Here is a 25,007-nt window from a genome sequence, read left to right on the forward strand (position 1 = left end):
TGAATAAATAGATGCTGAAGAGATTCTTTGAAAAAATGATTATAGGTTCAATGTTAAAGTGAATAGAAAGGTTGCCAATATCTCCAAAACCAATGTTTTTCACCCTGCCGCCTATAACATAGTATTTCTTCAGTATTCCGATTGCTATTCATGAAGACAATTTAGTTGGTTGTGATCAGCTTTACTGAAATTAGAGAGGGGAAGGGAGAAGAGGGGAAAGGTGAGGAAGGGAGGAGAGGAATGCCCAAACATGGTCTCCACGTGCATCTTGGCTTTCACAGACCACAGTGGCCTCAGAATCATCAAATTTCTTATGAGATAGTTTAGAGACACAAGCCTGAAGAGTCAACAAAATTAAATAGGCCAGGTTATACAACCATGAGAATGTCCATGAGGAGTAGACTAGATAAGTAAATACATGGGGCCAAATTTATAACATAGAACAGCAATGCAAATCAACAAAATTGAGCTTTCTGCATCAATATAATAAAGAGGAATGGATCCTAGTGAAGGAAAAAAGAGCAAGGCACACAATAATACACTATGATTTCACATATATGAATTTCAGAAACAGGACAAACTGAATCATACTGTTCATGGATACATATGTACATATACCTATAAAGAAAAAAACTAGAAAATGATTTTAATAAAAGTTCAGATAATGGAGAGAAGGAGAGTACAAAGGGAATAGTATCTGGATGTCCAGGACACTAAGCAGACATTTTTTAAAAAATAAACTTTATCATATTTTTAAGAAAAACACATTGTTTGTTTTTGTTTTTTGTTTCTTTCTTTGAGACAGAGTCTCACATTGTCACCCAGGCTGGAGTGCAGTGGCAGGATCTTGGCTCACTGGAGCCTCCACCTCCCAGGTTCAAGAGATTCTCCCACCTCAGGCTCCTGAGTAGCTGTAATCCCTACCACCATGCCCAGCTAATTTTTTTGTATTATTAGCAGAGACAGAGTTTCACCATGTTGGCCAGGCTGATCTTGAACTCCTGACCTCAAGTGATCCGCCCACCTCAGCCTCCCAAAGTGCTGGGATTACAGGCGTGAGCCACCGTGCACAGCTCTAGAAAGATGTTGTTTGTTAAAAAAGAAATCCATGCTGACAGTAGAAATTTTGAAAACACATAAAGGTTTAGATACAATAATAAAAATAATTTGTATTTCCACCACTATGGAGACTCTCTATATCACAGTTTGGTGTTTTGCATTGTTTCTTTTTACCACCTATGAAAAGTATTCTTTTTTTTTTTTTTTTTTTTTTTTTGAGACGGAGTCTTGCTCTGTCACCCAGGCTGCAGTGCAGTGGCGTGATCTCCGCTCACTGCAAGCTCTGACTCCTGGGTTCACGCCATTCTCCTGCCTCAGCCTCCCGAGTAGCTGGGACTACAGGTGCCCGCCACCACCACGCCCGGCTAATTTTTTGTATTTTTAGTAGAGACGGGGTGTTAGCCAGGATGGTCTTGATCTCCTGTCCTCGTGATCCGCCCGCCTCGGCCTCCCAAAGTGCTGGGATTACAGGCGTGAGCCACCACGCCCGTCGGAAAGTATTCTAACATGGCAAAATCCTGAGAATTATTTTTGCAAAAAATTGCGAAAAAAAGTTGCAAATAGAGTATACAATGTTTCTTATTTTCAGCAACTGTTTTCCTGTAGTGTTAATGTTTTACATAACCATATACAATGATCAGAAATAGGAAGTAGACATTGGTAAAATATTAACTAAACTTCTGACCTATTGAAATATCACACATCTTCCCCCTAATGTTCTTTTTCTGTGTCAGAATCCCATTCTGGATCCCCCACTGAATTTAGTCACTACTTGTTTCTTAGACTCTTTAAGTCTGTATTAGTTCTGCTGTCTGTTCTTATATTTATGATGTTCACACTTTTGAAGAGTGATGATCAGTTATTTTGAAGAATATCCCTTGATGATTGTCCTTTTTTTTCCACTGGAGTGAGTTTCTGGGTTTTTGACAGGAAATACTACCAAAATGATAAAATGTCCTTCTCAATTCAATGAGTTTATGAAACACATATGCCTTGTTGCTTTGTGATGTTTACTTTACTTAGTTAAGGTGGTGATTGCTAGGATTCTTCAATGTAAACTTACTATCTTTTCCTTTGTAGTTGATAAGGTAACTTGGAGAAGCAAATCATGCCTCTTAAAATTTGCCCACTGATTTTAGCATCCATTGATGGATTTTATGTGAAACAAGATCACTATATTCTTTGCCGGCCGGGCGCGGTGGCTCAAGCCTGTAATCCCAGCACTTTGGGAGGCCGAGGCGGGCGGATCACGAGGTCAGGAGATCGAGACCATCCTGGCTAACACGGTGAAACCCCGTCTCTACTGAAAATACAAAAAATTAGCCGGGCATGGTGGTGGGCGCCTGTGGTCCCAGCTACTCGGGAGGCTGAGGCAGGACAATGGCGTGAAACCAGGAGGCGGAGCTTGCAGTGAGCCAAGATCACATCACTGCACTCCAGCCTGGGCGACAGAGCAAGACTGCGTCTCAGAAAACAAAGAAACAAATATTGTTTGCCTAATGATCATTTTCTGTTTCCCTCCTTCCTACTACATTTACTAATTGGAATTATATTGTAAGGAAGAATTATCCCTTCTTTTTATTTATAAACATAAGTTAAAATCCAATACTTTTAATTTTTTTTTTTTAAGACAAGGTCTTGCTCTGTTGCCCAGGCTGGAGTGAGCGGTGCAATCACAGCTTACTGAAGCCTCGAAATCCTGGGTTCGAGGGATCCTTCTACCTCAGCCTTCCACGTAGCTAGTACTACAAGTGCAAACTACCACACCTGGCTAATTTTTTTTTTTTTTTTTTTTGCAAGGTTCATTTTAGCTAAATATTCTTTTTCCACCAGTGAGAACACTGACTGTCATTATATACAAATAGATAATTTTACTTATTTGCTTAATAGTAATGTGCACATAAAGTAGTTTCAGAATTGATAACCCACATTAATAACAAACACTTTTGCTAAATTATAGTATATACTATACTAATCCATATATATTAGATTACAGTGTGTATGTATATGTATATATGATTGATTTTTTTGTCTTTAGTCTTAAAGTATCCAAGTAAATTTTTTTTTTTGAGATGGAGTCTTGCTCTATCACTCAGGCTGGAGTGCAGTGACGTGATCTCGGCTCACTGCAACCTCTGCCTCACAGGTTCAAGTGATTCTCTTGCCTCAGCCTCCCAAGTAGCTGGGATTACAGGTGCATGCCAAAACAGCTGGCTGATTTTTTTTATTTTTAGTAGAGACTGAGTTTCACCATGTTGGCCAGGCTGGTCTTGAACTCCTGACCTCAGGTGATCTGCCTGCCTCGGCCTTCCAAAGTGTTGGGATTACAGGTGTAAGCCACCGTGTCTGCCCAGGGAGTATGCAATTAGTATTGTATTCCAATGTTACTTAGGTTAACTTTTATCTTCTTCCCTCCCTTAAGTGTTACTATGTTATTAAGTTAATACAGCTTGGTTTATTTGTTTCATTCCTTGTATTCCATTTTGTATCCCCCATTTCTATCAGTTTTAATCATTTGTTTAATAGTTTATTTTGCTGGTATATGAAACATTACTATAGTTGTAAGGGTCACTTATATGAAAAGGTATAGTCAAAAAAGTGTCATTCCCTTCTTATCCTTACTGTTTTTTCCCATTCTCCCTTCTTTCCACCTGTTTCTTTCTCATCCACCTCCCATAGGTAGTCAATGATTTTTAGTTTTTGGTTTAGTTTTCTATATTTCTTTTGCACAAATGAGTAGAAAATTGTGTGTTTTCTTATACTCCCTTCTTTCTCAGCAAAGGTCATTATATTAAGTATATTCTTTTGGAATTTGCCTTATCACTTAAATGTATATCCTGGAATTGATACTAGTTCATAGAGATCTCAGTCATTTTTGTAGCTGCATATTGCTGCACTGTGTAAATGCATCCTACTTTATCCAACCACTCTCTTATGTGGGGCATTAAAGTTTTTTGAAATATTTTATAATTCCAAACATTGCTGTGATGAATAACCATGAGTGTGCAAACCACAGTTTTAATTATTGACTTAAGTAAAAAGGAAACAATGTTGAAGATACTATATAGTCCATCTGTCTAGCATAAAGCACCTCTTTTCCAAACTCTATCTTTAATGAAACAATCATGGTAACATCATATTAAAATACAGAAATTCAGAATTAAGCTCTTTGACTGCAGAACTGTGAGGTAAAAGCAACCAAGCACAATCTTCTCTTTTATTTCAACTTTTCTGCAAATCACATTGTTCCCCTTAGTTCATAGTCATATTTGTAGCTGCATATTACTGCTATCATGTCCAAAATAAAAACAATTAGAGTGTCCCCCATTTTCCACCACTCAGGGTACCTTAGAGACTTTAAAAATGTCAATGATATCAAATTACTTTCTTAGCTCATTAAAGAATAACATACTTGATAATATTTTATGACTATAAAAGCTCAAGAAATTGCACAAGGAAGACATACTGTGGACATGTGAACAGGCACAGTAGAAATGTCTTTTACTAAGGGGACTAACACACAAAGATTTGTGTATATAACTAAAACTACATGCAACGAAAACTGGTATTTTATATTCTATTCTATTTCACTAAAAAGAGAAATATTTTGTCCTTGACAACTAAATTGATTTCACAACTTTTCATGCTTGTTCAGACCTGTAGTTTGAGAAAACACTGTTTAATAAGCATACATGCTTTGAAGTAAAACCAACGTGTGCTGGAATCTGGAATGTACCTCTTACCAACAGTTTTCTCAAGAGAACTTGTTAACCTCTGCATGTCCATTTCCTACTTTGTAAAGTAGAAATACTATCCATAACAGAGGATTGTTACACTGACTAAGTAAGAATGCAGGTAACTCAGGCTGCAGCCCAGTTGTGGGGGAAAAAAAATTTCAGATAGCATGTAGTACAGTAGCCAACAAATGGGAAGGATGACTATCATTAAAAATGATAAAATGGATAAGGAATGTAGATGCTGTACTAGAGGATTCAAGTAGTCCATAAGCAGCCAAGGTTCGGTCTACCTTCTGTGGTTGGAAAATAATGACTCATTGGATGCTTAACTTTAGTTACTCTCCTTTCTCCTTCTTTAGCCCACTATAGTGGCCAGCCAGGTGTGAATCAAAGGAAGTCAAGATTGGACTAATGCTGTCCCCGTCTTTCCAATATATGGTCATATTCAGCATGGATATCTTTTCTAAGATCTCACAGACACGCCCAGAAATCCCTGGGAGAATTCACGTGACAGGAAGCACATTTGCCCTGTTGGTCATCTCTAGTGAGTTCAGCAGAGTTGCCAAACTTGGCTCGGCATAAGAGTGGCATGAGAAAACTGATAAATATTCATATTCTGAGGACCTACTGAAGAGTTATTATATCAGAATAGTCTTGAGCAAGGCCTCAGAATCTATGTTTAAAACACATGCATGACTGGGTGGTTCATACCTGTAATCCCAGCAGTTTGGGAGGCCGAGGAGGGTGGATCACCTGATATCAGGCGTTGGAGACCAGCCTGACCAACATGGTGAAACCCTGTCTCTACTAAAAATACAAAAATTAGCTGGGTGTGTTGGCGGGCGCCTGTAATCCCAGCTACTTGGGCGGCTGAGACAGGAGAATCGCTTGAACCCGGGAAGTGGACTTTGCAGTGAGCAGAAATCGCTCTATTGATTGCACTCTAGCCTCGGTGACAAGAGCGAAACTCGATCTCAAAAAAATAATAACAAAATAAAAAATAGAACAGATGCATGAACGTGTTTGTGTGCACACACGCCTAGTTCTGAGATAGCCAGCCCGCCGATCAATAAGAAAGTAAGGCCTTTTGTTATTGTTCCTATTTCATCACCGACAAGTGTCAAATAGATGCTTGATTTCATAGTGGCCAATCCTTAATCTCTGTCGCCAAGGCTCGAGAGCACGTTCACTGCAACCTCCGCCTTCCTGGTTCAAGGGATTTTCCTGCCTCAGCCTCCCGAGTAGCTGGGATTACACCACCACACCTAACTTATTATTATTATTATTATTATTATTATTATTATTATTTTATTTTAGCAGAGATGGGGTTTCACCTTGTTGGTCAAGCTGGCCTCGGACTCCTGATCTCAAGTCATCCATTCGCCTCAGCATCTCAAAGTGCTGGGATTACCGGCGTGAGCCACCTCTCCCAGCCCATGCATTTGGCAGTGGTTGCAGTGAACCAAGATCGCGCCATTGCACTCCAGCCTGGGTGACACAGTGAGACTCTGTCTCAAAAAAAGAAAAGAAAAGTAAAAAAAACACACCACACCTTAAGGGGGCAAGCAGTGGAAGTTGAAAGACCACAGAATTTGGAGAGTTTAACTCCTTCCTAGCCATGAGGAATACACTGGATAAAGTGAGTCATGTGAAAGCAAACTTCCATGTGTTGTGTAAGTTTCAGTCATTTACAGGAGTGTTTTTTGTTGTCATTAAATAGGTATAATATTACCATTCTGGAATCAAATGCCCATATAATCAGTTTCCCTAGTCTGTTTTGGAGATTTATCCATCTCCCTTTTTATTTCAATAAATACCAAAGGGCACATTTATTTTTGCACTGATGTGCAATAATTAGATTGAAAATACACATCAAGATATTAAAAACATTGATAATTTACATCACTTTTATAACAAATTCAGCATTAAACAGTACTGTTTTGATACATTTCACTCGTGTTATATCAAAATTCTATATTCTCCTTATTTCAGTAGCAGAATTTGTGTCTGGAGATTTTGGGCAATGAAATTAAAATTTAAAATGATATCCAACGCCGTATTACAATCAGCCACGTCCACAGAACAGTATCATATCACCTTATAGCACTGGGCAAAATTTTATTTTGTTTCCATGATAAATGGCTTGTAGTTCCACCCATACTGTTCCAGCCATATCGTTTTTCAGAAAAAATTCTTTTTTTTTTTTTTTTTTGAGACGGAGTCTTCTTGCTCTTTCGCCTAGGCCTGACTGCAGTGGCACTATCTAGGCTCACTGCAAGCTCCGCCTCCCGGGTTCACGCCATTCTCCTGCCTCAGTCTCCCGAGTAGCTGGGACTGCAGGCGCCCGCCACCGCACCCGGCTAATTTTTTGTGCTTTTAGTAGAGACAGGGTTTCACTGTGTTAGCCAGGATGGTCTCGATCTCCTGACCTCGTGATCCGCCCGCCTCGGCCTCCCAAAGTGCTGGGATTACAGGCGTGAGCCACCGCGCCTGGACCAGAAATAATTCTTTTGGTTGGGCTTTCATTGCCAGCTTACATACACTCTTCTTGATTGGGCAACTACCTAAAGAAATTCACTCAGACATTGTTCAAAGGATGTTTTCAGAGGGCAATGATTTATAATAGCTTAGATAGACTCTCAAAGCTCTGCTTCTGAGATCGAAATTTGAACTTGTCATTTAATCACTACATGTCACTTATTTTTCTTTCTATTGAGCTCTGGGAAGCATTGGAATACAATCTTCAGGGGGATTGAAACCATACGTGGTGAGTGGACTAGTCATTCCTCAACTATTCAGTAATAATAGGGGCTGGGTTTCACTAATAATGGGAGTAGATGCTTCAATCTACGTTTCTTATTTATTTTCCCTTATCATCAATGCTTGAATTTCAGCTCTAAGCTACTTTATTGCAATTTGGTTCTGAAGCATATGCCAAAAGCACTCAGCAAGGCTGCAGACAAATGCTTTAAAGTAAAGTGCACCTCCACTTCCAGTGACTTTATGAACATCACATTTGAAAATTAATCCTTTTTCATCTCTGTACCCTGAGTACATTTTGGACTTCCCTTCGTTCCCAAATACCCTGAATTCAAGGTATCTCAATCCATGGAGCAATTGTCCAGAGGAAGAGAGAAGCAACAGCCCCGCCCCCAACCCTTGGGAGCAGAAAGGGAAAGAATTATCCAAAGAATTGTTTAAAAACTCAGATGTAGCGGACAGATGTAAAACCATGGCTGCATAGATTGATGTCCCAGGGGTCCAAAACTTAATCTCAAATGGGCAATAATTTGTTTGGCATTAAACTAAACCAGTTTGATGAACTCAAATGCCCTCGGCTCAATAGGCAGGACTCTCCGAGGAGCCTGTGTTACTTCCCTCACTTAAGTGCAGATTTGTAATAAAAATCTTAATGCCAGTGGCATGCTTTTTGGATATATAAGAAGCTAACCACTTGGAGTATCATATTTGAGAGGTCAGAAAAGTCCACAGTTAAAGATCGGTTTATAATTTACGAAGAAAATAGAAAGTTTTGTTTCTCTGAGTTGAAATTTGCCAAGCACGGCGGGAAATATTGCAAGTTTTTGGCACAAGGCTTTGTGCTTTCCTTATAATTTGAGATCTGCGTGAAGCCTGAGGGTTCGGGGATCATTATCTGAGAAAAATCGGGCAGTTCGGTGTAGACAATTTTTATATTTTTGGCTTTTTTTGAGGTGTAACAAACACAACTCGGGATCCGACAGGACACTCTGCGGCTGCCAGCGAGGCGGGCTGGACAGCGCACCAATCACGGCGCAGCTCCGCCCTATATAAACGGGCGGGCGCAGCGCCGCGGCCCGAGTCCCGGCCAGTGCCTCTGCTTCCGGCTCGAATTGCTCTCGCTCACGCTTGCCTTCAACATGTCCGAGACTGCGCCTGCCGCGCCCGCTGCTCCGGCCCCTGCCGAGAAGACTCCCGTGAAGAAGAAGGCCCGCAAGTCTGCAGGTGCGGCCAAGCGCAAAGCGTCTGGGCCCCCGGTGTCCGAGCTCATTACTAAAGCTGTTGCCGCCTCCAAGGAGCGCAGCGGCGTATCTTTGGCCGCTCTCAAGAAAGCGCTGGCAGCCGCTGGCTATGACGTGGAGAAGAACAACAGCCGCATCAAGCTGGGTCTCAAGAGCCTGGTGAGCAAGGGCACCCTGGTGCAGACCAAGGGCACCGGCGCGTCGGGTTCCTTCAAACTCAACAAGAAGGCGGCCTCTGGGGAAGCCAAGCCTAAGGCTAAAAAGGCAGGCGCGGCCAAGGCCAAGAAGCCAGCAGGAGCGGCGAAGAAGCCCAAGAAGGCGACGGGGTCGGCCACCCCTAAGAAGAGCGCCAAGAAGACCCCAAAGAAGGCGAAGAAGCCAGCTGCAGCTGCTGGAGCCAAAAAAGCGAAAAGCCCGAAAAAGGCGAAAGCAGCCAAGCCAAAAAAGGCGCCCAAGAGCCCAGCGAAGGCCAAAGCAGTGAAACCCAAGGCGGCTAAACCAAAGACCGCCAAGCCCAAGGCAGCCAAGCCAAAGAAGGCGGCAGCCAAGAAAAAGTAGAAAGTTCCTTTGGCCAACTGCTTAGAAGCCCAACACAACCCAAAGGCTCTTTTCAGAGCCACCCACCGCTCTCAGTAAAAGAGCTGTTGCACTATTGGGGGCGTGGCTCGGGAAAACGCTGCTAAGCAGGGGCGGGTCTCCCGGGAACAAAAGTGGGGGAGAGGAGTGGGATTGTGTGTGTCTCGGGAACTATTTTTGACTAAGAGGTCGCGTCGCCCAAGCCGGAGTGCAGTGGCGTCATTGCGATTTTGCATTCTCGAGTGTCGGAGTTGAACCCATTAGGGCCTCCCGTGTGCTTTGCACTCAGCAGGCCCTGGCCTGCAGATAGCATGGGAAAAAAAATGGTGGGATTTTCCCGGGCTTCTAAGCTGGGTTTTTCCGAGTTCCAAACACGGCACAGTATCAATTTCTGTGCTGGTTACAAGCCTACTGGTTATCCCTAACGAGTATGGCAGGCAGTGAGGGAGTTCAGAGGAGTACGTCTTAGGACAAGTGGCATAGTACTGACATTGATTTTCTAAGGGCTATATTTCAAGTGCTTGGGGAGACCACTGCCACATAACTGAAAATTAGAAACCGACACTGCAGAAAAATACTTGGTCCTTAAATGTGGCATTTGGATGGATTAAGAGGACTTGCCGAAACGTAAAACTGCCAGACTTGGGGATGTCCCAATTAGCACGGCTTCTGTATGCACCGAGTCCCATAATTTGTTAAAGGAAGAAAGGAATGTGAGCTCTCCTAATCTGTTAAGTATCTTTCAGTGTAAGTTCTGACACCACAACGTTAAAAAAGCCAGATCTCAAAAATCAACTGCTCCGAGCGAAGTGTACAGCTGGCTTGCCTAAAGAGGCCTATTTATAGTAGCCTCGGGTAGTCTGGTCTGGGCTTTCTGATTGGGTAAAAGTAAAGGAACGAAATAGCCAATGAAAAGGTAGACTTTTAAGTGTCGTTTACATTGGCATTTGTGACGACACTCTAAAATTAATCCAATCATAAACGAAATCTGATTAACCTCATTTGAATACCGCATCTATAAATGAACGGGGCCTCGGCGGGAGTGATTATTTTCTCAGGTGTTTGCAACAGTGTTGTTACTATTAACGCTACGATGCCTGAACCTACCAAGTCTGCTCCCGCCCCAAAGAAGGGCTCCAAGAAGGCGGTGACTAAGGCTCAGAAGAAGGACGGGAAGAAGCGGAAGCGCAGCCGCAAGGAGAGCTATTCAGTGTATGTGTACAAGGTGCTGAAGCAGGTCCATCCCGACACCGGCATCTCTTCCAAGGCAATGGGGATCATGAATTCCTTCGTCAACGACATCTTCGAGCGCATCGCGGGCGAGGCTTCCCGCCTGGCGCATTACAACAAGCGCTCGACCATCACCTCCAGAGAGATCCAGACGGCCGTGCGCCTGCTGCTTCCGGGGGAGCTGGCCAAGCACGCCGTGTCGGAGGGCACCAAGGCCGTCACCAAGTACACCAGTTCCAAGTAACTTTGCCAAGTAAGCATCTTTACACCTAATCCCAAAGGCTCTTTTAAGAGCCACGCATGTTTTCAATAAATGAGTTGTAATCATTTCATTCAAAAGGGGGGTTATTGGACTTAGCACCACAGTACCAATCTTTAATGTTACGTTAGTACTGCAGAGGAAATAACTTGGAAGTTACAGGGAATAACAATAGGTACCAGAAATTGAGTGCTATGGGCACGTATTAGATCGTTAGCTCATTTAGTATCACATAACACTAGCACAAACTGAAAGTATTGTAAATGTACAGCTCTTTGGTTTCCGTGTGCAGATTTCCAAGTTGATCGTGATGTTGATCCGGGACTCGGTGTGGTGACGGCCCGCCCTGAGCACGAAAGTGCACGCTCTTGACAACTTATGTTTGGAGCTTTCTCCACCACCACCCCCGCCCATTTTCTTGTAAAATTTTTACCATGCAGATATGTAATAACTGCAAGTAAAGGCTGAAGACAATGTGAGCTGAACACGGAACTATTACAAAGGTTTCTGATTTGTTTTGTAATTGGGCCAGTTTCTGTCTGAAGCTCTTAAGCGAGTAGGGCAGGGAAAGGCGGATCCTAGGCGCTGAGGTGCAGGAAAAAGAAGCAGCTTCTGAGACACCTTAAAATTCTTTTGCTAAACCGTCTTTTTCAGAAAGCCATTTAATTTATAGGGGTTTTTTTGGCAGCTTTCAGGTTAAAAGTCCTCCGGGTAACGGCAGAAACCAAATAGTCAATCATTAAGGTGCCTGACTGCAGGTAGGCAATAGTTATCGCAGGACTGAAGCCCCCTTTGCAGTACAATTTACCCTTTCCTAGATGCCCCTGAGTACCGAGGACTGGAGAAGGTAGAAAGGGAAAGAAAACCTCCTTCTGGCAGGATGTAGCTTCTGCTGCACAAGGTAGGATGATGACAAAAGGTTTTCACTGCTGGGGAATGGATGATTGCGGGAGAAAAAGAATCTCGGAAAAGAGTCGGGAGGGAACTAGGAGGGAGTGGCCAGAAGGAAAGGAACAAACACTTGAGACGTGAAAAATGTGAGATGGATGAGGCTAGGTTTGGAGTCAAATGTTGGCTGAGAGGGAGAATTTAAGTGATGGATGATCATTGTCTAAAAGAGGAATGAATTTAGAAGTTTGTCCTCATGCCCTCATAAACAAACACGAAATGATGGATTATGGGATACATTTTCCATAACATGGCAAGCGTGGTACTTGGACGGATAAATAAACGCCTGAGTAATATTTTCTAAATTCTTAAAAGTAAGAAAGAGGGTCTAAGAAAGTAAACTCAGAGCCAGGGACTTGGCCCATGTTAAACCCCAAGCACTACAGCTGGCTTTTACCCAACCCATGGAAACTGACCAGGGTATAGAGCCTGATATATCTTTTTAGGTGAAGGTGAGACACCAGACCTAAATCTGTCATCTCAAGAGTAGAAGGATGAACCACACATACAAACCCATCACAGATTAATGCAAATAAAAAAGTCAGCTCCGAAGTTGGGTTCTGAGCAGTGTAGATTCTACTACTAAGGCTTGGACTACAAGCCATCGATGCTTACTTGTTCCTGGCATTCATACTATAGGGATTCAAACACCCAAGCTGAGAATTTAATTTAGGCATATCCCAGGCTGGTTTTGTGCCCCTGAGCACCCGGTAGAAACAAATACAAGTCATCTCTGGAAAAGAAGCTTCATTTTACACCTCAACAAATTGCCACAGCTAAAATATCCCCCCAAAAATGCACAAGGAGCTTCACAATCTAAATTAAACATCATGAAACTAGAAGTATGACTAATGAAAACAAAAGCAACAGACAATGGGAGCTGGGCGTGGTGGCTAATGCCTGTAATCCCAGCACTTCGGGAGGCTGAGGCTGGAGGATTGCTTGAGGCCAAAAGTTTGAGATCCTGTCTCTGGAAAAAAAAAAAAAAAAAAGCAACAGACAATGGAAATGAAAAGGGAGAATTAACAAGATACAGACTTGAGGCCGAGCACGGTGGTTCATGCCTGTAATCCCAGCACTTTGGGAAGTTGAGGTGGGCGGATCACAAGGTCAGGAGTTCGAGACCAGTCTGGCCAACATAGTGAAACCCTGTCTCTACTAAAAGTACACAAAAAATTAGCCAGTGTGGTGGTGTGCGCCTTTAATCCCAGCTACTTAGGAGGATGAGGCAGGAGAATCGCGTGAACCTGGGAGGTGGAGGTTGCAGTGAGCCAAGATCGTGCCACTGCAATCCAGCCTGGGCCACAGAATGAGACTCTGTCTCAGAAAAAAAAAAAAAAATACAGACTTGAAATGACTAGTGTCTTTTTGAAAAAAGAAAAAGAGGCCAGGCACAGTGGCTCACGCCTGTAATCCCAGCACTTTGGGAGGCTGAGGCAGGCGGATCACCTGAGCTCAGGAGTTGGAGACCAGCCTGGCCAATATGGTGAAACCTCGTCTCTACTAAAAATACAAAAATCATCCAGGCATGGTGGCATGCACCTGTAATCTCAACTACTCAGGAGGCTGAGGCAGGAGAATCGCTTGAACCCAGGAGGCAGAGGTTGCATTGAGCCAAGATCATGCAATTGTCCTCCAGTCTGGGCAACAAGAGTGAAACTCCATCTGAAGGAAAAAAAAAGAAACAAAAAGTCTTATTAAATATATTGAGGGACTAAGGAAATACCAAAAGTGACCACATAGATTTGAAAAAAGAACCTAATAGAAATTCTAGAAAATAAACATGTAATTATAAGACAAATTGAAATGAAAAGCTTACTGCATGTGTTTAACAGCAGCCAATTGGACCTACCGGTAGAAATTTAATAAACTATGTAATCAGATCTTAAGGAATTATCTGAAATGCAGAGATAAAAATGCACAAGTGAGTTTAAGAAACCTGGAATTAGGGCCGGGCAAGGTGACTCATGCCTGTAATCACAGCACTTTCAGAGGCCAAGGCAGGAGGATTGCTTGAGCCCAGGAGTTGGAGACCAGCCTGAATAATATGGCAAACTCCCAACTCTACTGAAAATACAAAAAATTAGCCAGGCATGGTGGTGTGTGCTTGTGGTCCCAGCTACTCAGGAGGCTGAGGTGAGAGAATCACTTGAGCTAGGGAAATCAAGGCTGCAGAGAGCCATGATCACACCACTGCACTCCAGCCTGGGCAATGAGAGTGAGACCTTGTCTCAAATAATAAATAAATAAATGAAAAGAGACCTAGAATTAGTAGTAAAACATGATCTGACGTTGACCTAATCACAGTACCAGAAGAAACAATCAGGGAGAATGATGCAAATGTGAGATTTAAAAGATCATGGCCAATAATTTTCTAGAATGGATGGATTACTAATAATTAAAAATAATATAAGAAAATAAAAATTGAAACCTAATGTATTGCTCATCAAAGCAAGCCTAGGTTAACAAAGTAAATATTTAAACAGAAAAATGATACAAAAAAAGGGAGTCACTATGTGTTGTGTGAATTAATTAAGCTCTCCAAATTTTTACAGATGTAATACTGATTTTCAAAAGATTGTGACTTCTGTTACATATTGACGTATGACCTCACACTAAAGCACTGTTTGAAATTCTGCATGTAGGAGGATAATTGGATAATTGGTTATTTACATGAATTTTGTGTCTAGCTAACCTTATCAAATTCTATTAATCCTAATCAATAGTCGACTGACTTGATTTTAATTGCATATAGTACTATTAGCAAATAAAAATGTTCGATATTCTCTCCCATAACTATTTATTGTTTGCTTTAATCATCTTACTGTGCTAGCTACCATCACAAACAATATGTCACATTAGACATGCTACCAGGTATTGTCTTTTTCCTCCTGTTCATAGAAATGACTTCGGTGGTTGATGATTTATAATTGCTTTTGTGTGTATGTGCATGCATGTGTATGTGTAGTCTTCATTGTGTTAATGTAGTTTTTGGTTTTTGTTTGTTGTTGTTGTTTTGAGACAGAGTTTTATCTGTTGCCCAGGCTGGAGCGCAGTGGCCGGATCTCTGCTCACTGCAGCCTCCACTTCCCAGCCTCCCGCCTTCACCTCAGCCACCTGAATACCTGAGATTACAGGCGCACACCACCGCACTCGGCTAATTTTTTTGTATTTTTAGTAGAGACAAGGTTTCGTTATGCTGGCCAGGTTAGTCTCAAACTCCTGACCTCAAGTGATCTGCCCACCATGGGGTCCCAAAGTGCTGGGATTACAGGTGTGAGCCACCGTGCCGAGCCCGGTAGTTTCCTTCTAATCTTCTTTTAAGATTTTTTATTAGGTATGATTTATGAATTTTATTCAATCACTTTGACCTCTGAAGAAATCATATGCTTTTTCTTTTTTAACCTGTTGCCATGAAGTATAGATAGATTTCTTTGTGTTGATTCATGCTTCTATTCCTAGTCCAAATCTTACTTGGTCATGGTATATTATTATTTTAAATAATACCTCGGTAAATTTTGTTAATATTTTTCATGAATTTTTTCCATTTCTATTTGCATAAAATCATTCTATGATTTTTTTTTTTCTTTTAGATTTAGTCTCACTCTGTCACCCAGGCTGGAGTGCAGTGGCACGATCTCGGCTCACTGAAACCTCCACCTCCTGGGTTCAAGCGATTCTCCTACCTCAGCCTCCTGTGTAGCTGGGATTACAGGCATGAGGCACCGCACCTGGCCCATTCTATTATGTTCTATTTTGGGCTTACCTTTATCAAGTTTCATTATAAAAATTATGGTAGCTCTATAAGGTTAATTGTGGGGCTCCCCATGTCTATTATGTTATCTATTGCCGTGTAACAAATTATCCCAAAACTAATTTCTGTGAGTCGGGAATCCAGAAGTGATTTAGCTAGGTGGTTATGGCTCAGGGTCTTCCTTGAGGTTGAAGTCAAGCTGTAAACATAGGCTGCAATCATCCGAATCCTTGACTGTAGCTGGAGGATTCCCTTCCAAGGTGGCACACTCGCATATCTGGCAAGTTCAAGCCGACTTTTGGGTGGAGGCCTCAGTTCCTTGCCCGTTAGACCTCTCTAGAGGGGTAACTGATTATCTTCAAAACCAAACAACTGTTTTCTCTTAGCAGGAGAAAAAAGAAAGAGAAGGGGGAAGGAATAAGCCGCAATGCCTTTTGTGAACAAGATTCGAAACTTACACACTTCTGCCACACTTTTTAAACATTATTTATTTATTTCTTAGAGACAGAGTCTTGCTCCATCACCCAGGCTGGAATGCAGGGACCTGATCTTAGCTTACTGCACCTTGGAACTCCTGAGCTCAAGCAATCCTGCCTCAGACTCCCAAGTAGCTGAGACTACAGGTGTGAGCCATTTCCTCCGGCACATGTTATTCAATATAAGCAAGTCACTGAAATCTGGCACATACCCAGAAGTAGAATTAAGCTACACCCTTTCAGATAAGAATAGTAAAAGAACTTATTGAAATATTCCAAAGCCAAAAATGTGGACATTGACCCCAACTGCAAAAATACCTCAGCAAATTCCAAAGTCTTGAAGACTTCTGAGTAGATCCCCCCATGGGTGAGGAGGCCAACCACAAGCAACACTCAGTGGTAGCAGGAGGTGGCAGGGGTGAGGGCAGGAAGCAGTGCCCCTCTCAGTCTCCCAGCAGACCTGCCACCATGATCAGCCAGCCCTCTATACCACCCAATGGCCAGCCCATCCTGGCAGATGCCAAGTGGACAAGCCAGCACTCAGACACACAGATTTGGGAAAGTGAAAAACCATTTAGCCCTGGGGCTTGAGGCAGGGAAAGGGATGGGATGGGCAAGAAGTGCATGGCCATGCCCAGTCCCAGGACAGGGAACAAAAAAGGACAAGCCTGGAATTATTAGGATGGGCCTTTGTGCTGAGTAGCAATGTGTATACCATTTGGGCTATCAGAGTTCCCCTGGACAGGAGCCTCAACATCCCCTTCCCTCTCTTCTATGATTCTTTACATCCTAACTTCTTCTGAGAGAGGAGAGCAAGGGAGATTTTATATATATATATAATTTTAAATTATTGATAGTTCATCTGGATTACCAAAATCTGCAGCCCTACCATAGCTAGTAGGCTGCAACCCTGGTCCCCACACCTAACATCTTCCTGCTCCCCTTCCAGCCAACTATGCAGCCCACAAGAAGGCTCTGCAGGCCCCATTGCCCAGCACCATCCCATGGAAGGCTCTGGTGGTACCCCTGAGCCCCAGGAGAACCAGCACCTTGATCTTGTAGGGTTTATCATCACCATGTTCTCTCTTTGCTGTCCCTACCATGCCCTTCTGCCATCTTCTGGGAGAAGGAAACCAAAGGATCTAAAACTGGGGCTTGGGGGAAGATTCTAGCCTCTCCTCACTCCCCTCTCCCCACACTCTTTACTCCCCAGCCCAGAGAGATGCTGCTCATATCAGGAAAGACTATATTGAAAGATGATTTATTTTTCTCTGACCTTTCCATCTCTGGGAAAATGGGGAAAAAAATCAACAATTAAAAAACAAGAAATCAGAAATCCCCCAATGAATCCACAGAAAATGATGTCTATCCTCTCCCGTTGGATTTTTGTTTTTGGAAATATTTTTAAGTTGCCTTACTGTGGAGTGGGAATCCGAAATACCCAAATGTCTGTTTTCCACAGTGGAGAGCCAACCCAAAGAGCTCCGACCTTCTCTGGATGTGCCTGGTCTTGGACTCCCTAGAATCTTTCTCTGGGCTGCTGCATGTACACAGCCTCTGTCCTGGAGGCAAGAGTTTGTGGTGGCTTGGATCAGAACCATGCCCAAGATATCCTTGCTATTGCATCGTTTGAAGCTGACATCCTGTGTCTGTACACAGCTGCTACCGTTGTGTCCCTGCTCTGCTTGCTATTGCCTCATGTCAGGCCCCGTCCTGCCGTGACGTCCTGCATCCTACCCATGAAACCCCAAGGCCAAGTTTGTTTCAAACTTTTGGAGAACAAACTTGGCCTGCATCTGGAACATACTTGTTCTCAGCTGGAACATGTCCCCTACCCCAGAGAGAAAAGGTGAACACCCACAGCTGAGGCTTGGAAATGTTTCCTGTGTTGACCTGAAAGATCTCTGAGACGTCAAGGAGGCTCTGTCTCTCTTAAAAAGTGGAGAAAGTTGCCATTCTCCTCCTAGGGCCTGGTCTCATCCCCCCTCTGTAAGCCGTCTATCTGCCCACCCTCCAATTGAGCCCACCTGGGAATGAGGGATGAAAAGGAGGTGGGGGCCAGGAGGGAACCCTGCCAGCTGGTGAAGCCGTGTGGCAGGAAAATAGATGTGGACATAGAGTATACCTGACTTCTCTTCTTCAGCCACTGACTGGGTTGGGCTGTGAATGACAATGGAATGGCTGAAGTCTGCTGTCATCAGAAGCTAGGGAGGGTGATGAAGGACTGACCCACACAGACTGGGATGTGTGTTGGATACAGGGATAACTCCCTGTTCACTCTCAGTGGGATCTGGGCAACACAGAGGAGTTGGTGGTCCTGTTGCTCACTTACTCAGTGTCTTTGACCCTCCTTTTCAACTGGTTCCTCTGTTGAGCCCAAAGGCTGGAAGTAGGAGACAGTACCACAGGCTGACAAAGTCTTGCCTGTTACCTTGGCATCTCATTGCTTTTAGCCTGGGCCCTTCCTCGCCTTTGACCTCCCAGTGGTTAGTATGTGGGAAGCCCATTTCAGTTCCTATGACCCATGTCTCGAACCATGGTCTCTGCTATGACAGTGGAATCTGAGGCCTTTCCCTGCTCAGTCTGGTGCCTGCTCCGCATCGTATCAGATACTGGGCTCCTGGACCCCCTCCTCCTTCCCTTTATTCCTTCTTTCCTTCAGGTCACGCAGCCATGTACTATATCCAGCACCACAGAAACTTCATTGTTTTTCCTCTGCTGCTTCTGGGGGCACAAAGAAGCCTTGGGATGTGGGGGAAGGCTGTTCTTATCTGGGGTTTACTCCCAGGCCAGGGGGGCTGCCATCTTCTTCACACACATTCCTCAAAGAGGAAGCCCCTTTGGGGCAGGGAGGTAAGGACTTCATCTCAACATAGATTGGTGGTCGGCACGAGCAGAGGGGGACGCTTTTGGCTTTTTTTTTTTTTTTTTTTTTTGACACGGAGTCTTGTTCTGTCACCCAGGCTAAAGTGCAATGGTTTGATCTTGGCTCACTGCAACCTCCGCCTCCTGGGTTCAAGCCATTCTTCTGTCTTAGCCTCGCTGAGTAGCTGGGACTACAGGCATGCACCACCATGTCCAACTAATTTTTATATTTTTAGTAGAGATGGGGTTTCACCATGTTGATGAGGCTGGTCTCGAACTCCTGACCTCAGGTGATCTGCCCGCCTAGCCCTCCCAAAGTGCTGGGATTACAGGCATGAGCCACCGTGCCCGGCCTCTTTTTTTCTTTTCTTCACATTTTTTTCTTTCTTTTTTTTGTTTTCTTTTTTCTTTTTTTTTTTTTGTAAAATGATAGGAGTTAATGTTGCAAAGAGTAGTTTACATATTCAATTTCTGAAGACACTTGAATTTAGGACCGATGTATCTGTGACAAGCATGCCAGAAGTGGCAGGGGCCATCAGAGCTAGCTACTTCATACCCACTATCCTCCCCTGGGGATCCAAGACCTGAGACACAAAGCAACAGCCTGCCGAGATCCCTCTTTTCATCATATCTCTTTCAAGGTTTGTCCACGCCAACACAACCTTTGGGCATCAAACATCAGAAGGTCTGTGTGTCTCAGCCCTGTTAAGGGGCAGGTTTCTCTTTCACCTGCTCTTGCACCTGGGAACAAATGCACTACCAGTAGAGAAGGGCCATCCAGCCCTCCCCCAGCCTAGACCGCTGGGGCTCAGATAGAGGTGCTAAGCCCCTATGTCAAAGTTGTTAAATATTTTTGTGTTGTTCTATCAGTCCCTTTCCTGGTGATTGATTTTACAAAAGTAAGTAAGCTGCTTAGAAGGCCCTGGAAGTGAGGAGAAGAGCCAAGGAAGATGACTATGGAGGGTGAGGGTTGTTTTTTTCAAAAAAGGCTAGGTAGAGTGATCTGAATTATCTGGTCCCCTCCTGAATGGAATCCTCCCATGTTGAAGGGTCCTTGGATTTTCCCCAGCCCCGACCCTCTCCCACTTCAGGCATGTTGATAGTAGAAAAGATAAGAACTCAGAGCTATTTCTCATTGGAGACAAAAACTTTCATCTGGCTTTGTAGAGAAGGTTGCACCTTATGCTCATAATACATTATCTTTACTATGGGCTAGGGTATCATATTTATTTATTTATTTATTTTTATTTTTTTATTATTATCCTTCTTTAAGTTTTAGGGTACATGTGCACAACGTGCAGGTTTGTTACATATGTGTACAGGGTATCATATTTAAAAGGACAAAAAAAAAGCAACGTCAAATACTTGAATGAGCTTGTATTATAACATTAATATTATTGAAGGTATCTGCTTTCCAGGCCAAATTGATTCATTTATTATTATAGTCCTGCTTTAGTCCTTTGTACTTTGTGGTAATTATGCTTTCCTTTTCAATACCAAAAAAAAAAGTGTATGAAAATAAAAACTTGGGCCGGGCCCAGTGGCTCAAGCCTGTAATACCAGCACTTTGGGAGGCCTAGGCGGGCAGATCACCTGAGGTTGGGAGTTCAAGACCAGCCTGGCCAACATGGAGAAACCCCGTCTCTACTAAAAATACAAAATTAGCCAGGCATGGTGGTGCATGCTTGTAATCCTAGCTACTTGGGAGGCTGAAGTAGGAGAATCGCTTGAACCCAGGAGGCAGAGGTTGTGGTGAGCTGAGATCACGCCATTGCATTCCAGCCTGGGCAACAAGACCAAAACTCCATTTTTTAAATAAATAAATAAATAAATTAGTAAAAATAAAAATTTGATAAGGCAAAAAAATGTAAAAAATTTATGAACATAATTTAAAACCACTTTACCTTTTTTATATTTGAAATGCTTGGATGTAAAAAGCACTTGTGCTTTAAAGACTACATAGAAATCAAATGTACAATCACCTGGCTCTGATACCTTTATAAATGGTAGAACCTTTAAGAATTTCGACAATTCAGACTAAAATTGACCACTACCCACAGAGACAAAGCCCATTAAAATCCCCTCATAATATCCTGATGGACTTTTCCCAGATATTGTAAAGGACAAAGTGGTGCCACTACAGTTTATATAAAACATTATCCCAGCACATAGCAGCTGCTTTTTAAAAAATATGCATTGAATGTATTAATTCATTTGAGAAATCTTAAACTGCAGTCTGTAAAGCAATTCTCTAGTGCATGATTGTTGTTAGAATGTCCGACAAACAGATTGGGCCTTTTGAAAGAAAACAAACTGAAGCAGAAAAAGTAATATAATAAAAATTTTAAATCTTAGAAAATATTGCAGAATATGAAAAAATTTTTAAAAATGGAAAAAACAAATTAATGAAATTTAAATTGGACAAGAAGTTAAAGCTAAGTTAATAATTTAATATATAAAACTTAAGATTAATGATTAAGTAATAGTAAAAAAAAGTTCCAAGTGTAAGATTAACAGATTAACACTCAGCAGAGAGAGGTATAAAGAAAAGAAATCAAATAGAAGAAATTAGTCATGAAGGATTTGTAAGGAAATTCATGAAGTACGCAAAACTCCCTAGGCACTGGCTTGGGCTCTGCAGATACACAGAGAGATATGGTGGTCCTTGACCTCCTGGAGCCCTCAGTTAAGAAGACTTACAGCTAATGGTTTTCATTTACCTTTGTCTTTCACTAAAGCCTAAAAAAGTGTTTCTCATACTCTGGAAATCTTCAGCAAAGTCAAATGAACGTGGGCTCATACAGGAACTACCAAATTAATTGCATCAAGGCAAACATATGTATTCTAATTTTTGAGTAATAAAATATTCTGTTTTAAAATTTCAAAATATCCTTTATAAATACAAAACAATATTTTATAAATATTATAGCCAAGTTACAATTACTTTCTAGGAAATTGGGGAGAGCATGAGAAAAAAGGTGAGAGAAATTGAGAAGGACTCAGAAAAGGAATGGAAGAAGCAAACTCCTACTAAAAAAGGGAGGGGCCAGGTGCAGTGGCTCACAGCAATTTGGAGGGCTGAGGCAGACAGATCAGGAGGTCAGGAGTTCCAGACCAGCCTGGCCAATATGGTGAAACCCCGTCTCTACTAAAAATACAAAAATTAGCCAGGCATGGTGGCATGCACCTGTAGTCCTTGAGCCAAGAGGGCGCCACTGCACTCCAGCCTGGGTGCACTGCACTCCATCTCAAAAAAAAAAAAAAAAAAGAAAAAGGGCAGGGGGGAGGGAAAGAGCTTGGAGAACTAAAAGAAACCCACAGCAGAATGTGGTAGAAAGATAGAGAAAAAACAAAAAGGGGACACGAGTAGATAGACCTTGTCATATACTTGGTGTCTCAGTTGTGTGTAATACCTATCAAATAATAACTGAAATATTTCTCACATTTCTTGGGTTTTGGATTAAGTGGATTGATGAAAATGTCACCACATCTGAGAGGTTTTCTCTGACCATCAAATGTAAAATGGCACCCTTCTATCCTCATTCTTAACTTGCTGTATGCATTCCTCATTACTCTTAGCACTATCTTAAATTTGTTTATTGTTTGCCTCCCCTTCCAATCCTGAAAACTGTAAGGTCCATAAAAACAGGGAGTTCACCTGTTTTGCTGCTTGTTTCCTAATGCCTAAGGCTGTTCCAGGCACATGGCAGACTCTCAAAACGTATTTGCAGCATGACATAATTTCTGACGTAATTAAAGTGCACAAATATCTATAACTACAGGAATAGAGGCCACTACTGAGTTGTCACAGTGGTTCAACTGAATGAGTGACATATTTTCTGGGTTTCACTTTCCTCATGTATACAAAGAGGATAATAATAGTAGATTACTTCTTAAAGTTATTTTAAGATAGTTCATGTAAAGCTCTTAAAACAGTGATGGACTTTTAGTAAGCACTTAGCAATATTTAACTGTTATTATATTTTCCTTTTCACTGAGTTAAAAATCAGAGTGTTCAAATCTTTTCAGGTCAAAAATGAAAGGGAGAGAATATGAGCTTTTGAACTATTTGAATCCCACCCAAGAAGGGTAATTGGAGAATTTGAAACAAAGATCACATTATTCAGTGATATTTCTTGACTAAGCATGACTTATTATGTGTTAATGCTACTAAAGTGTAGCTAGAACTGAAGTAGAGATTCCTAATAGTTCATTATAGAAGCACATGTAAAAAGAATCCTCTTTGTATAGAAAATATTAATGGTGATGGCAAAATGGCACCTAATAACTAAACCCTTCTTATTTCTTCAATCAGGGGAGAGACATGAAGACAGAGGAGAAATGAATGCATAAAATAACTGACAGTATGAATCTATACATAGAACTTAGGAAGTCTCATCTGCCTGAAAATGACTGTGTGGATCCCACCCAAATCCAACTCATCCTTGTTTGCTACACACTGGTTCATCAAAAGAAGGTTACCGAGGGGAAGGAACTAAAGGTGTTTGCACTTCATGTTACTTTTTGAGTTTATAAACATAAAAATAGAATTTACTTCTGTTACAGACCTAGTTACTGGGAATTCATTACTTGCCATGGACTACCTTTGCTAAGAAAAGTCTGAATGAGAAGATGGCAGGACGTCTGAAAAAAAAAAGTTATAATTAATAAAATCTGCGGAGAATTGTAAATTCTGCCTTCATTGTTGATCCAAACCTTTCTTCTAAGACCTCCCCTTTCTAGACATCTATCTACCTATTTTCACTTTACTTTCCAGCATCAAGGAGGTCTGAGTGGATAAGGCCTAAGCACTGATTTGGCTTTGGTAATGAACCTGAAGTTAAAAACAGGTTAGCTTATGCTAAGCTGCCATTTGAAAGGTCTCCTCCAGCATCTGAATTAAGGGAAACAATGTTTTGAAGCAGTCACAAAACTTTTCTGATGCGTTAGATCTGAGGTAGGACCTGATAATTTGTACTTCTAAATTATGCAGGTGATGCTGATGCTGCTGGTCCGGAGACCACTTTGGAGAGTTTTACTTTAAAGGAAATGAAACTGCCCTAAAATGCTAATACTAAATAGCCACACAAAGCCGGAAAAAAGCAAAGAATTTCAAACCGAAGATGAGAGGTCCTGAAAAATAACAGCGGTCATCCTACTCCCGGTGCGGCTATGCGGCCATGAAAAGGAGTCTTGGGGCCGGTCGTGCCCCTCCACGCAGGCTCCCTCATAGGGTCATCCCATCAACCCTCGCCAAAAACGCCGGCCCCCTCATAGGGCCGTCCGGCCACGCCCATCCGTGCCCTAACCACAGAGCCACCCGTTACGCCGCCGCCCCGTTACGCCCATCCGGCTCCCGCATAGGGCGTCACGTACGTTTAACGTCAGCCCGGCGCGCGCGTCCGGGAGGTTGCCCGTAGGCCGCTAATTGGTGGTTCCCAGTCCCCGCCGACTCGGCCTCTTTCTTCTGCGGCCACCAGATCGCGGGACATCGGAGACTTCGAACAATCCGGTGGAGTCCTTTACAGTTTAAAAACAGAGGACCGGCCGGGCGCGGTGGCTCACGCCTGTAATCCCAGCACTTTGGGAGGCCGAGGCGGGCGGATCACGAGTTCAGGAGCTAAGAGACCATCCTGGCTAACACCGTGAGAACCCGTCCCTACCCAAAGTACAAAAAAATTAGCCGGGTGAGGTGGCACGCGCCTGTAGTCCCAGCTACTCAGGAGGCTGAGGCAGAAGAATCGCTAGAACCAGGGAGGCGGAGGTTGCAGTGACCGAGATCGCGCCGCTGCACTCCAGCCTAGGCGACAGAGCGAGACTGCGTCTCAAAACAAAAAAAACAGAGGATCGAAAATTTTGAAGACTGAGAGCAAGGCAACAATCTTCCCTTGACCTTTTTGCTCCTCTCACAAGGGTTTTTCAGACGGCTGAAACCAACGAAAAGAGTGAGGAAGCAGGCAGAAAATTTCAGCTTTAGTCTCTCAGCATCCTCCTGCTTTCTTCTCGGGGAGCTGGCACTTCCCCCTTCTCTAGTAGCTGTAAATACGCCTCCCAACTCCAAGGAGACCTTTCTTGCACCTCCCTTACTGTTCTCACGCCTGT

The 25,007-nt window shown here is 42.7% G+C and overlaps 2 protein-coding genes across 2 annotated transcripts; both read left to right on the forward strand.

Annotated features, from left to right (window-relative positions):
• The first annotated feature begins 8,633 nt into the window (after nt 1-8,633).
• On the forward strand, nt 8,634-23,596 carry H1-4 (H1.4 linker histone, cluster member). The gene is made up of 2 exons (XM_055390419.2): nt 8,634-10,856; nt 23,221-23,596. Exon 1 carries the CDS (start codon nt 8,696-8,698, stop codon nt 9,353-9,355), a length of 660 nt encoding a protein of 219 aa, XP_055246394.1. The 5' UTR covers nt 8,634-8,695; the 3' UTR covers nt 9,356-10,856; nt 23,221-23,596.
• LOC101135182 (histone H2B type 1-M-like) lies at nt 10,395-23,596 on the forward strand. The gene is made up of 2 exons (XM_055390420.2): nt 10,395-10,856; nt 23,221-23,596. Exon 1 carries the CDS (start codon nt 10,395-10,397, stop codon nt 10,845-10,847), a length of 453 nt encoding a protein of 150 aa, XP_055246395.1. The 3' UTR covers nt 10,848-10,856; nt 23,221-23,596.
• Nucleotides 23,597-25,007: the final 1,411 nt, after the last annotated feature.

Source organism: Gorilla gorilla, chromosome 5, assembly GCF_029281585.2.
Source record: "Gorilla gorilla gorilla isolate KB3781 chromosome 5, NHGRI_mGorGor1-v2.1_pri, whole genome shotgun sequence".
Lineage (NCBI taxonomy): Eukaryota > Metazoa > Chordata > Mammalia > Primates > Hominidae > Gorilla > Gorilla gorilla.

Bases quoted from the DNA above. Each gene is read 5' to 3' on its own strand.
- H1-4 (XM_055390419.2), top strand. From the start codon at position 8,696: ATGTCCGAGACTGCGCCTGCCGCGCCCGCTGCTCCGGCCCCTGCCGAG.
- LOC101135182 (XM_055390420.2), top strand. From the start codon at position 10,395: ATGAACGGGGCCTCGGCGGGAGTGATTATTTTCTCAGGTGTTTGCAAC.